The 14,483-nt window shown below is 44.0% G+C and overlaps 1 protein-coding gene across 1 annotated transcript in view; it reads left to right on the top strand.

Moving 5' to 3' along the window:
- LOC142574700 (uncharacterized) overlaps positions 1-3,422 on the top strand; it is a 32,842-nt gene extending 29,420 nt beyond the window's left edge. The window contains exon 18 of the mRNA XM_075683732.1: positions 1,902-3,422. Coding sequence (XP_075539847.1) covers positions 1,902-2,101 — 200 coding nt within the window. The 3' untranslated portion in view covers positions 2,102-3,422. The remainder of the gene's footprint in view (positions 1-1,901) is intronic.
- The last annotated feature ends 11,061 nt before the right edge of the window (positions 3,423-14,483 follow it).

The following is a 14,483-nucleotide window of genomic DNA, read 5'->3' as shown; positions in this document are numbered from 1 at the left end:
GAACAATCTGTCCACCATCCTTCAACAAATCTGTTGTTACCTGATCCTCCCCAGCTGCCTTCCCCCTTTGCATATCTCCCAAGGCTTTCTTTACTTCTTCCGGCGTTACCTTTGGGATTTCGAATTCCTCTGGACTAATTTCTCTTCCATTATCGTCGAGGGTGCCACTGGTACTGTATAAATCTCTATAGAAATCCTCAGCCACTTGAACTATCTCATCCATATTAGTAATGATATTGCCGGCTTTGTCTCTTAACGCATACATTTGATTCTTGCCAATTCCTAGTTTCTTCTTCACTGTTTTTAGGCTTCCTCCGTTCCTGAGAGCATGTTCAATTCTATCCATATTATACTTCCTTATGTCCGCTGTCTTACGCTTGTTGATTAACTTCGAAAGTTCTGCCAGTTCTATTCTAGCTGTAGGGTAAGATGCTTTCATACATTGGCGTTTCTTGATCAGATCTTTCGTCTCCTGCGATAGTTTGCTGGTATCCTGCCTAACGGAGTTACCACTGACTTCCATTGCACACTCCTTAATGATGCCCACAAGATTGTCGTTCATTGCTTCAACACTAAGGTCCTCTTCCGGAGTTAAAGCCGAATGCCTGTTCTGTAGCTTGATCTGGAATTCCTCTATTTTCCCTCTTACCGCTAACTCATTAATCGGCTTCTTATGTACCAGTTTCTTCCGTTCCCTCCTCAGGTCTAGGCTAATTCGAGTTCTTACCATCCTGTGGTCACTGCAGCGCACCTTGCCGAGCACGTCCACATCTTGTATGATGCCAGGGTTAGCGCAGAGTATGAAGTCTATTTCATTTCTAGTCTCGCCGTTCGGGCTCCTCCAGGTCCACTTTCGGCTGTCCCGCTTGCGGAAGAAGGTATTCATTATCCTCATATTATTCTGTTCCGCAAACTCTACTAATAACTCTCCCCTGCTATTCTTAGTGCCTATGCCATATTCCCCCACTGCCTTGTCTCCAGCCTGCTTCTTGCCTACCTTGGCATTAAAGTCGCCCATTAGTATAGTGTATTTAGTTTTCACTCTATCCATCGCCGATTCCCCGTCTTCATAGAAGCTTTCGACTTCCTGGTAATCATGACTGGATGTAGGGGCGTAGACCTGTACAATCTTCATTTTGTACCTCTTATTAAGTTTCACAACAAGACCTGCCGCCCTCTCGTTAATGCTATAGAATTCCTGTATGTTACCAGCTATATTCTTATTAATCAGGAATCCGACTCCTAGTTCTCTTCTCTCCGCTAAGCCCCGGTAGCACAGGACGTGCCCGCTTTTTAGCACTGTATAGGCTTCTTTCGGCCTCCTAACTTCACTGAGCCCTATTATATCCCATTTACTACCCTCTAATTCCTCTAATAGCACTGCTAGACTCGCCTCACGTTGCCAGGTTCATATTCCAATGGCGGCCTGTCCGGAGCCAGTGATTCTTAGCACCCTCTGCTGCGTCGCAGGTCTGACCGCCGCCGTGGTCAGTTGCTTCGCAGCTGCTGGGGACTGAGGGCCGGGGTTTGATTGTTGTGTTCATATAGGAGGTGATAGTGACCGGCTTTTAGTAATGTGTCTGTGCTCTCCCTCTCTCTCTGTTTCCTTCTTATTTGTCTACTTCCCCCTTCCCTGTTCTCCCGTGTAGGGCGGCAAACCAAACTTTCTGTACTGGTTACCCTCACTACTCTTCATCTTTCTCTCTCTCTCTCTCTCTCTCTCTCTTTAGTGTTCGCATCTATTAATGTTTTTCTATTATTTTATATTTAGTTATTAATTAGGTGACTCAGCACTTTTAAGCGCTGAGTCACCTAAATAATAGCTGGAGTTACATTTATTTACAAAATGCAAGAAAAAAAGAAATGGGGCGAACGTTTTTTTTTTTTCCCCACTGCTGCAGACATCACGTCGGGTGCAGCGCTGGACTGGGTATATGACAAGGCCAAGGTGAAGCACACGTTCGTCGTCGAGTTACGCGACCGTGGCTTGTTCGGCTTCATCCTGCCGCGCGAGTTCATCACGCCGACGGGAGACGAGCTTTTCAGTGGTTTGAAGGCCCTCGCCTTCCACATCATCAAGGCCGAACTGAAATCCCGATGAAAGCACGCCCCCGACACTATCGCAGGTGTCGGTCTGCAGGTAGACCGCCCTACTGCCCACGCCATTTGCGCCTCCTGTTCTTAACTATTGCAGAAAAGTTCAAACTATGCAGAAACTGTACGATGACGCTGTCGAAAATTTAGGGCGCACTTGCGCATGCGCAGTTCAGACAGCAAGTTGCGAAGGAAACCTTAAGCATATCACATCGACGAGCAGTTGGCCGTTCAATTAAAAGGGAGAACCAAAATGAGTGAATATATGTTCTGAAAGGCAGCGAGGTCGGCCTGAACTAGCTTGCCCTGTCTTGTGGCTCTTTACTGGGGAATGGGGACGGGAAGGAAGGCAGTTGTCACGATAGAGAGAGGGAAGTGCGCACATATAACTCCACCAGGGCGGCATTTTCCTGAGTCCAGTCCAATGTCGACAATGTGTGGTAATAATTTTGCAGGAAGCTTGGTTAACTGCCTTACTTCGAGCGTTTTTAGGAAAGAAGTGCGGAGTGCGAAACATTACGATCGTTGACCTATAAGAATATCGACGGTTGGGAAAAACTTCTAACATGTAATAACTGCACGACGCAGCGGCGATGGACGAGACATAGGCAGTTCGACTTTATTGGTGATGGGCAGACAGCTGTAAAATTAATCGCATACTCGGTGTCATACACTGCTTTTGTTTTGCTTTGTTTCGGTTGCAGCAAATGGCAGCTGGCAGCTGCGCCTGGCAGGTATGCCTGAGATGCGGGGAAGGCGTTGGTCTGCCCATTCAGTGTGTTATAGCTGATATTCCTGCATCCCGTGCCTTCATTTCAATGTAACGTGTACAATTACATTCCCGTGAGCGTAAATTGAGCATTGTCCGTATGGCATAATTCGGACTGCGAACAATTGTTCAACATTGCAACTTCTTGGTTTGAACCAGCAACCTAAAACGAAATTCTTCCAGCCAGAACACGTTCTCTGAATGTTTAGGATATATCCATAATATCAAGTGTGGGACTGCATTCTTTTTTTAAAATTCGATCCATAGAAAATGGTGTACTTCTGTTTTTGTCGATGACATCACTATGACCTACGCAGTAAGACAACATTGGCAACATTAAGCATAAGTGCACAGTGATGTTCTTTGAACTTATTGTTTCATTTTTAAAAAGATCTCGCCACAAAGATATGTAATGCAGCAGCTTTTTGCACTATTCAGTGGCCTCCCGACCTCTTTAAGTTGACAGTCATGATTCATTTAAATTATTAAGATCTCAACTGCTCCTCACTGATCACTCATTAAAGAGAAGAATGTGCTATTCCTATATCACGTTTGAATGTCGGCATGAATTTGTAGCAGCTGTTTCAAAGGTGGATTTTCCATCCATTCTGCTTCCTATTTTGCCCGGCATTTCTACACATTATAAAGATGATAAAGAATATTGAGTGTCACTTGTTCCTTTTCTGGTCTTTGCTGTTTTTGTCTTCGAACAGGGCAAACACTGCCACTGTGTTAGTCCTATATTCTATGCTTCAAGAAAACCGAAGTACATTAGAACATAACGAACCATTCTTTGTAAAGAAAGCATCGCAATATGCGGTGCTTGCAGCTGGACCAACGTGTGGAATATCGGGTCAAGCTATTCGTCTCCTACAGTGCTAACATCAATATACATTTTGATCGTGTAAGAATGTCGCCTTTTTATTCAGAGCGCAGCTCTTAGGCGCCCGTTCCTGCGTGGAGCGTCGGCGTGCCTCGTCCTCCCTCGGCGTAACCGAACGAACGAGCACAGGGAACGATGAACGAGCGAACGCGGAGCGCAGCGGCGGATGAAAGACGGCGAGAGCGAATATAGCGCGAGCAGGAAAGCGGCAAAGGAGTGTGCAGCGGAAGCAGGAGGAAAGCGGAGAAAGCCTCCTTGAAGCACCACCAGATGGCGCTCACGTTCGCGCATACGTCTAGGCAAGACAGTCTAGGTTTCAGTTTTAGCGCATCCAAGTCCGGTGGGATGTTTTTCAACGATACAACTGATCAGGAGCTTACAATACAAGGCCATGAAATACCTAGAGTGGCCGAATACAAGTGTCTAAGGGTATGGATGAACAAAGGGCAGATGTACACGGAAAAGCACGAACAGTCTCTCATAGCAAAAGGGCGAAGAGATAAGTATGGAGAGCTGGGCTAGTTGGTTATGATTAGCATTGTGAAACATAGTTCCAGCGCACAATTGAACAAGGACGAGGAGAGAAAGACAACACGAACGCCGTGTTGTCTTTCTCTCCTCGTCCTTGTTCAATTGTGCGCTGGAACTATGTTTCACAATGCTAATCATAACCAACTAGCCCAGCTTCCATACTTAGCGATATACTTTCTAGTACATTGGGCCCTTTCCCCCCTCCTCCTTTATGTGCAAACCCTTCCTCGACCCTCGTCAACCTTTTAGCAGTGACCACATGCCGTGCAAGAGAGCTCACGTTTGCTCTGGACCACCGTCTTGTCCTACCTTAACCGGCGTTCGTGTTGTCTTTCTCTCCTCGTCCTTGTTCAATTGTGCGCTGGAACTATGTTTCACAGGGCGAAGAGATGCCGGGATAATGAAACATAGGGCATTGTGGGGGTACAACAGATATGAAGTACTGAGAGGTATTTGGAAAGGAATCATGGTGCCGGGGCTTACTTTCGGGAATGCGGTCCTGTGCTTAAGGGAAGAAGTTCAGTCGAGACTGGAAGTAAATAAGAGAGCTGTTGGAAGATTAGCACTAGGTGCCCACGGGAAAACCACAAATGAGGCAGTACAGGGGAATATGCGCTGGGCATCGTTCGAAGCACGGGAAGCTCAGAGTAAAATCCTATATGAAAAACGCCTGAGGAAATTGGACGATAGCAAGTGGGCAGCTAAGGTATTTAAATACCTATACAGAAAGAGCATTGACTCACAATGGCGGAAGAGAACTAGGAAGCTAATCATGTATGCCAGACACGAGGATGGAGAAAGACAGAGCATTAAACGACAGGTTAAAAACGCGGAAGGTTAAAATTGGATAAATTCAATGGAAAAGAAGCATAGTGTTGAACTATGTCAATACTGGAAACAGCAGATCAGGAAGGAAACGTTTTATGATAACTCAAGAGGCAGTGCCCTACTCTTTGAAGCTAGGTCAGGATGTCTTAGAACGCGCAGCTATAAAAAAGAAATTTAACGAAGAAGAAGACACAGGTACTGTGTGTGGTAAATCTGTAGAAACAAAAGAATATCTCATACTAAAATGTGATTGTATCTATCTCGATGTCGGTGCGGGCACAGTCACGCTTCCTGAGGCCCTAGAGTTTAGAGATAACAATAGTCATGTAAATAAATATGCGGTGGAAATTAGCAATAAAGTGATTGGAAGATTGGTGGCTCAAAAGCAGAGAGGTTACATACAGTTAAAAGTGTAGAAAGAAGTATTTAAAGAAAATGGTGAATTTTAATAGCTTACAGCACAGTTACACAAAAAATAATAAAAGCTGAGCATGGTGGCAGCTGCCATCACCCCGTTTCAAAGGCGGCGCTCCTACGTTCCATTTTTCCATCCAACGTACACGATTCTTTCAACGGAGCCGACCACCATGCGCTCTTTCGAAGAATCGTAGTGTGGTTGTAGTAAGCGTTCCTCTAGAAAAAGATGAAACTTCTTTATCCAGTTTCTCAGCAGTATCCTCAAAGTAGGTTCTTGGTCAGCATTGCCATTTGTTGGGTGTGTTGGTAAACTGACTTCGAAAGCATATTTAGCGCCAGCAAACAAATACAGAAGGGAGATGACACCACAATGCGCTATCTTCAACCTTTTTAGCGCCAGCAAACAAGGACAGAAGGTAGACGACAGCACAATGCGCTATATTCAACCTGAAGGTTGAAGATAGCGCATTGTGGTGTCGTCTCCCTTCTGTCCTCGTTTGCTGGCGCTAAATATGCTTTCGAAGTAGGTTCTTTGCTCTGACGAGCGTATAATCTGCTTTCTTGGAGGCTTTGTGCCATGAGGGGGAACATGCAGGCTTGCAACTGTTTTGCCGAGCTGTGAACTGCTACAAGCAACGCGAAAATAATTGAAGAAATGTCTACAGCTAAAAAGACAAAACACAGACAAGAAGAAAAATGATGACACCGCTCGTGTAGTCGTTTTTTGTTGCTGTCTGTGTTCCGTACTCTTAGCGGTAGACACGCCTTTTACTAAACACCAACTAGGTCAATAACAAGTTATTCCGAGACTACGCTTTTAGTAATTCTACAGTTTCCTCTTCTCCGCTAAGGCCTATGGCGTCCAGAATGATCGCTAAATGTTGCTTAAGCTTTCGCGCATTGGGGAAATTTGCCAGCCACATGTACAATAGATACGTCGTTGCTTCGCCACACTAGCCAATTGCGCAGCCCAGAGGAAACTCGAAACCATCAGACCACCTGCTGTGCACTTCGGTGACATAACGCGCTCTCGATGAAGTCACACCCAACTACGCAAGAATGATACAAATAAATAACGAGAAATGAAGAAAGAATGGGAAAGGAAAAGCAGAGGACGTGCGATGCGGCATCGCCACCTCGGTCACAGCACCAAGCATCATCTGGAAGCGTTTTTTCAGGGCCAAGAGCTTCAGGTCTCGCTTTTTGTGCCAGACAGCGTGACGTCGCCATAAAAAAAAATACAAAGTGTCCGCACCCGAGCAGTGACACACGTGGCAGAGGATCATCTGCAGACTGTTTGCGAGAATGAGCCCCCGAAAGGGTGCTTTCGTCACTTGGCTCCACGGCAGATGCAACCGGCGATGGACCGACGGCGGACCGAGTTCTCGGGTGCGCGGAACATCTGTACATTGAAGCCGTGCGGCGTAGACAGATTGTGCCGCTTCCGCCTGGAGCGCAGTTCCCCGCTCTGGAACTTTGCTCGCGATAGAAAACTGAGCCCCTGAGTCACAGCCAGCGTAATCGACGTGCACCCTAAAGCCGAAATCGACCTGCGCGCTACCTAGACGAACACCCACATGCCCCGTGGTATCACACAGCATACACTCTTAAAGAAACGTTGTGTCAGTTACAAACTAAAATGCATTAACGGCTTGTCACAAAGTTTACTAAGGTCCCAGTAACCACAGGTAGTAACGGCACAGGTTGTGCCGCATCTGCTACCCAAACTGGTTCACACGACTAGCACAGGTAGTAAGTTTACAAACCATACACAGCGGTATAGTTGCATTTGCTACCCAATCAAGTTAGTGGGGCCTGTCTTGTTCATAAGCAATATTCCAATTGCAAAGAAATAATGAGGTCGTTTCTGTTCTGAAAGTGTATCATAAACACGTTCGCGAGATTTAAAATAAAGGAGGACCGCATTGCCTCGCAGTTTAGTTTTACTTAATAACAATCAAATGATGGTCCCTAAGGGTTATGCGTGGCAGGATAATTAAGTTGCGTGTATAATCTTTGGTATTGCACAGAAGGGAACAAACGACAAAGAGGAACAACGCAGAGCAAAATACTATGATCGGGACACTACGCGACATGACTCTGAGAATGACTTGATGAGTACATACGGTGTGATCATTTCTAATTCTTCCGGAATTTGTAGAAGTCGCCTGTTGCAGATAGCGCATTTCTAGTCCTTGAGCTGGATTTTTCAGAGAGGCGCACATTACTTGCACGAGAAATCGACATACAGATTAAACCAATTAAGAATTAACCAATTAACTTCTTAGTTAATTACGTAACGGCGCATAATGTTTTTTACGAATTTTAGATAGGTGAGTTTGCAAGGCACATCCACTTGGAATGAATGTCCAGAATGACACCAGTATGTAGAAATGAGCCATCAAACACGCCGTAAGAATTCGCTGTTGTTTCACTTACTTTTTTAACAAAACGCTCATCTTCAAAATAAACATTTTCTCGCTAGCACAGATTGACAGGAATTTAAGTTCACACGGCAATAAAACAAACTGAAAACATTTTAATGTCTAAAGGGACGCTAAAGAAAAACTATACCGGCAGTACGAGCCTTGGGTTGATGTAATTGTAAGCGATAACTTGAGCACTACAAGAGATGTGCTGCAGATGTTATCGACGAAGGCGTCCCTCAGCCACCATAGCGGACCTTGCACAGAAAGCGAAGCCTTCATTTAGCATTAAAACGTGTTGAATAAGGAGACACGACGTGCTCGACCTTGCTGCTTATGATGATGGTTTATTGGCATCTCCTCTGAAACGAGGCGCTGACAAATAGTCACCTATAGCCTGCTTGAGTTACTCAGGTACGCAATACATGCTTTTCATCCTAGCATTTTTGTAAACATATCTTCAATCGGTTTTCTCTTCCTCAAAACTTATCTACCTTGTAGCGCTACCTATGCCCGTAATGGATCCCGTCGTATCAATCTCTTCTCTTATTTCTTTTTTCCACTAACACTCTAAACGACTTTTGCTTATCTTGACTGCTGACCAGTTGATGCTTCAGTCCACTTTAAATCCAAGCGCTTTAAATCCAATCCCTTCGCATTCCATAAGTATGTACTGAGTGGTCTCCGGATTTTTGCTGCAGCATACACATGCCTCATCTAGATGGGAATACCTGCTCCGATATGTTTTTGTGCTTAGGCAACCAACTTGAGCCTCAACTAGCAAGGCACTGCCTTATGCGTTAACATACAGAATTTCCCTTCTAATTTCTTTCTTATCATTCTTGTAAATCTCCGTTGGCCGTTCTGTTTCCATTCTTTGCATCCAATTCACCGTCTATGTTTCTCTCACTTTCTTTCTGATGACTCCTGTTTGTCTACTTACACTTTCAATTACCCTGTATTTGTTTGCCAACTTTCTTGACCTCTCCGTCCACTCTTTGTCACGATTTTCAGGTACAGATAGTTGTGCACTTTAGCCGCCCATTTATTTTAATCCGTGTTCCAGAGTCTTTCTTCAAATATAATCTTGCTCTGCGTTTCTCCGACTTCAAAAGAGGCCCGTCCCATGTCACCCTGCGTTGCCTCATTTGTGGCTTTGCCGTGGGCTTTCAAAGCCAATCGGCCTACCGATCTTTCGTTAACTTCCAGTCCTGACAAGACATCAGATTTTATGCACAGAATGGCATTTGCGAACGTTGGCGCTGGCACCATTGCTCCTTTCCAGATTCTACGCACCACCTCGTATTTATTGTGGCCCCAAAGGGTTCTATATGCATGTTTCATTATTGCTGCGTTCTGCTTTCCCTTTATATTCAGATTCTCTTGGTGAGTGCTTGAGTAAGACTTTCCTTAGTTAATGTATATACGCCGAGGTATTTAATCGCTTTTCTATGCGTATGAATTGCTGTCGTATTGATACCCCGTAATTACATGTCTCTCTATTAAAGATCGTAATTTCCGATTTCTCAGTGCTAAACTTAAGGCTTATATATTTGTCACTGCGTTTCCACACATATTCGCAAGTCCATGTAGATGTCTTGCATTGTCTGCTAGTAGCACTATGTCGTGCGCATACATCAGTGCGGGCACCTCTATTGCACCATTTGTCCATTACGCATGTATGATAAAACAAACCCTAATTTACTGTTTTTCAGTCGTCTTTCTATGTCCTTAACACAAAGCGTGAACCACAACGGAGACAGATGGCATCCTTGTTTCAGTAATTGTTGAATTTCCACCGCTGCATTACGTTTTCGGCCTTTCCATACTATTCGTACGCAGTTGTCTCTATATATATCTCTCTCTGCAGCTCGACGATATCGTCCTCTACGCCTTCATGCTTGAGAATATCCCATAACAATACCAAGTCTACGTTGCCGCAAACTCCCTTAATATCTAAAAATGCTAACCATAAAGGTCTATTCTGAGCTGCTTAAATCACTATGCACTGAGTTAGTACAAACATATCCTCTAAGCGTCTACTTGGTGCGAACCAATTCTGTAGTTCCACCAGTACAACATTTTGCCCCAACTACTCCGACAGTTCTAATTTTATGGCTTGCATTACCATTATATATATCACCGACGTCACCGTAACTCGTCTTAGCCTTATCACCTCAACCTTTGCAGATGAGGTTCACCTTGCTTTCACGTCATCCAACCGGAATTTTCTTCGTTTTAATAACTTGCTCTATGGCATTAGTAAGCAGTGCCTTGCTCTTTGGACCAAGGATTTTGATTAGCTGTATTGGGATTTCGTCGGGTCCTGCGGTGGTGCTATTAAGGGCATTTTCTTCTGCTTTATTCCCGTAAAAGTTTTGTCAGCTAAATTTTTATCTCTCAGGCTTCTCTGTTGCTGGAACTGTTTGGGTGTGAGCTACGCTTTCTTTTGTGCCGCAGTTATCCTTAAGAGGAAGCTTTAGCTCGAGTGCTCCTATCTAAATACATGTAAAAGGAGAATTCGTTTTTCTCGGCAACCACCACACCGAATTTGACGAGGTTTGTTGCATTTACAAGAAAAACTCAAAATCTAGTGACTGTTGGTTTCGAATTTTTGAGTTAGATTGTCAATTTTTTATTAAAAATTGGCAAAAATCGAAAATTTTCATAAAACGGAACTATCAAGTTTACAACTCTGTAACTTAACCACTAAATATGATAATACAATTCTGTGAATTGCACCTAATAGTACATCTAAAGCGGACAAAATTGATATGTTACACATGAATATAAAAAAATTTAATCATAGGGAAATACAACTTTTTCAAAACCGTTGCAACCAACGTAACAGATTCACGTAAGATGTAAAATGACATATTGAATTTGTCCGCTTTGAATGATCTAATGAATGCCGTTTACAGAACCGCGATATCAGTTCTTGATGCAGAGCTATGAATTTGTAAACTTCGTGGTTCTATTTTTTTCAAACGGTCAAATATTTGAAAATCGTTTTAAGAAAATTCAAGCCCTAAATCAAAATTCCGCTTCCAACAGTCACTAGAATTTAGCTTTCTCTTTCAAATGCGACAAATTTCATCAAAATCGGTCCAGGGGTTATCTCATAAAAACGTTTTTGCGTTTTACATGTATTTGAATAGGCCGCATCGGAGTTGGGCCCGAGCTAAAGCTTCCTCTTAATAACGTCTCTGATGTACCGCAGCGCATCTTCTCACCGTCTTCATCCCTTGTACAGCCATTGGCGAATTTTCAGTTGGATCTCCGAGTGCTCTTACATGGTGCTTACATGGATCTCCGAGTGCTCTTACAGAATCTTTTTGGTGCAACTTTGTGTCTTTTTCGAATGTTATGAATCCAACATTCACTTGCTCCTTTAATATTCTTTTGCGCGAACTCACTCGCTTCCCTTTTCTTTTCTCCGTATTTGTTCCATCTAAGGGTCACCTCTTCTTCGTGTAATCCCAACTTTTTTGCTTCTCGATGATCCCTAGACGCCTGCTTACGCTCTTATATAGCTTGCTTCATTTTCTTGCTCCACCACTTACCTGGTATCCGCTTTACAAGCCAACATTTTTTTAAATTCTTTTTTTGCCGTGTCTGTTTTCTCTCCTGCTGCATAATGTCTACCAGTTCCTTATATTCCCCAGGAGGAAACGTCTCCATTTTCTTCTCTGTTTTTTTTGCGATCCCTGTTATTTGCGTTTCATTCATTTTTATAAATTCTGATGCCTATTCGTTCGCGTTGTGCGTTAGAAACCCTCCCAAATTTTAAGGTTAAATGTTTATGATCGCTACCCAGGCCACCTTTTACATGTTAATCTATCATCATTTGGTGTAGTCGTTACTAGACCGTTTCTGAGACTAAGGCGTAAACGATACATGACTGCGTATTTCCGCATTGCAACGTTACCTGTCCATGACACTTATTCTCCATATTAACTACTATAAGGTTCTGTTCATCGTACAGATCCAGCACTAGAGGACCATTGTAATCAGTATATCCGTCTAAATACTCCATTTGCGTATTCATATCTCCCACTAATATCACCTGGCCCGCTTTCTTGAATGCATTAATATTGCTTCTAGCGCAGTCAATCAATGTTTTATTTTTATCTCTGCTATCACTGCCTGTCCATAGGTAAGCTACTCCAAGCCACGTCTTTTTGCCTTCTCATGTGCCGTTAACCCATAAATGCCCCTTACATGCCCATTTTAGCCTGCGCCACTTCATGCTTACGCCTCTGCGCTTCGTTGACCCAGTCATGTTGCTGAACCCCATCGAATCCTGGCCACGGCGGCCGGATTTCGATGGAGGCGAAATGCGAAAACACCCGTGTACTTAGATTTAGTTGCATGTTAAAAAATCGCAGGTGGTCCATATTATTCCAGAGTCCTCTACTACGGCGCACCTCATAATCAGATCGTGGTTTTGGCTCGTAAAACCCCATAATCTAAATCTGTTGCACCTCTCCCATACAAGAGTGTCAATAACAGGCGGCTTCCCCAAATCTCGTAGATGCGTTTCGGTCAAGGCGTAGGCGCCAATAGCTTTGTCATTCAGCTGTGTTTTGAATTTCTAGCCGTTTTTTCCTGCTTGCGACCACCTTGCATGTTTATGTAACAAATTTTACCGTCTCTATTCTTATCCTTTGTGGGTCTTTTATTAACTATTTGTGGTCGAATTGGTGTGCTACTGCATTGGTGTGTCACTGGCTGGTGTGTCACTACATTCAATACTTAATCTTCCTTCCTGATTGCCTGGGGCCCACCTAAAGAAGCTACTGCCCGTGCCGCCAATAGACGTCCAATCGGTGTTGCGACATTATCGCGAAAATGTATCCCGTGTTGTGCCTGACGATCCCTCAGAATAAAGGATGCTTCACCGGTAGACATGCGGCTATCACGAGTGCTCATCACTCCTCATCGTCACTCAAGGCAGCTCAATCAGCGTTACCTGAGTCTTACGGACAGGCGGTCATGTTCCAGATATTCGGCTTTTCGAGCGCCCATAAACGACAGCTCGCTGCAAGACAACAACGTCGCCCGCTCCTGGCCGTCACGAAGAGGCCACTGATTGATGATAGGGTCATTGTCGAGAGATTCCGGGGGAAGGCGTCGACGGCTGGTTCACAGTTTGCCACGTGGTCGCCTCGTATTGTGCGACGTTGGAGATAGGAGAGCCACCAAAAGGGTGGGACGTTGGGGGCGGGAGGTGCTGAACGGTTCGGCGTTTGTGATTGGCCAATAAATTCCCTCGACAAGTGAAAAAGAGAAATAAACGACATAAAAAGTGGACCTGGACAGCTCGCAGGGCATGTAGTGTGCTCCGAGAGTTGGAGCCGTTTGTAAAGCTGAATCATGTACCTTTCTTTATATATATATATATATATATATATATATATATATATATATATATATATATATATATATATATAAAGAAAGGTACATGAACGGTACATGATATATATATATATATATATATATATATATATATATATATATATATATATATATATATATATATATATATATATATATATATGTTTCTCTGTTCTCTTAAACATCGCTCGGGACCTTTCTTTCTCCCGGCACCATTCATGGAACCTGCGCGGCCGCACGGACTCCCGACTTCACAGCACCCGTCACGAACAAAGCGCCTCCGCGGCCTGCTCGATGCACTTCTCGGTTGATGTCAATGACCGTAAAATTCCCTGCCTTAGTTAGCGTCCAAATTTTCCTGTTTACTGCAAGCACTGCCCTTTCAAATGCATACCCCTGCCTTTCAACCTCTGGCACCATGCACGCTGCGAGTTAATTGTACTTTCTTTGAAACATTCCGCAGGTCGGTAACCCCTTTGGCTATTTACTTATATATAGCAATGTGTCAAATCACATAAACGGCCAGAAACATACAAGTAGGGGAACAGCTAAGGAAAGAAAACATATTTGAGCTGCCATGAGTAAATTACTGTTCTACAATGCCAATAAAAGCAACTCTACCTCTTGCTCTTGCTCGCACGCTAGCGTGCGAGCAAGCTCGAAGCTAGAAAAGCCACAAGAACGAAAGACGGGTAGCAACACCACCCCTAAAATTTTCGCATCATCTCGGTGTGATGTCACGGATTCTGACGGCGTGTGATCGGGACTAGCTAACTTTTTTTATCGGGAAAGATGGGATGAATTGTATTCCAAAGACTAGCAAGTTTCAAGAACCGTTACTGAGTCGATCACAGCGGCCTAAATGCGAAAAGAAAAATGAAATGAGTGACGTCATACTGACGTACCGGCGCTGGGGTTTCAAGCGAAGTTCATAAAACTGATACTTTAACCTTCTTTTCTGGTAATCAACCTATATTAACCCGAAATTAATTTTAAAAAATGACTCACCATTCCGCTATGCGAAAGCGGATGGCCAGGGAACCTGCGGAAAACCACCACTACAACTGCTGAGGGGGGTATGCAATGCTTTATTGCTCAATTCTTCCTCCGGCACACTACTCAGCCGCGGGAAAATGAG

The sequence above is a fragment of the Dermacentor variabilis genome, chromosome 1 (genome assembly GCF_050947875.1).
Source record: "Dermacentor variabilis isolate Ectoservices chromosome 1, ASM5094787v1, whole genome shotgun sequence".
Classification (NCBI taxonomy): domain Eukaryota; kingdom Metazoa; phylum Arthropoda; class Arachnida; order Ixodida; family Ixodidae; genus Dermacentor; species Dermacentor variabilis.
This window is presented reverse-complemented; position numbering and strand designations above follow the sequence as displayed.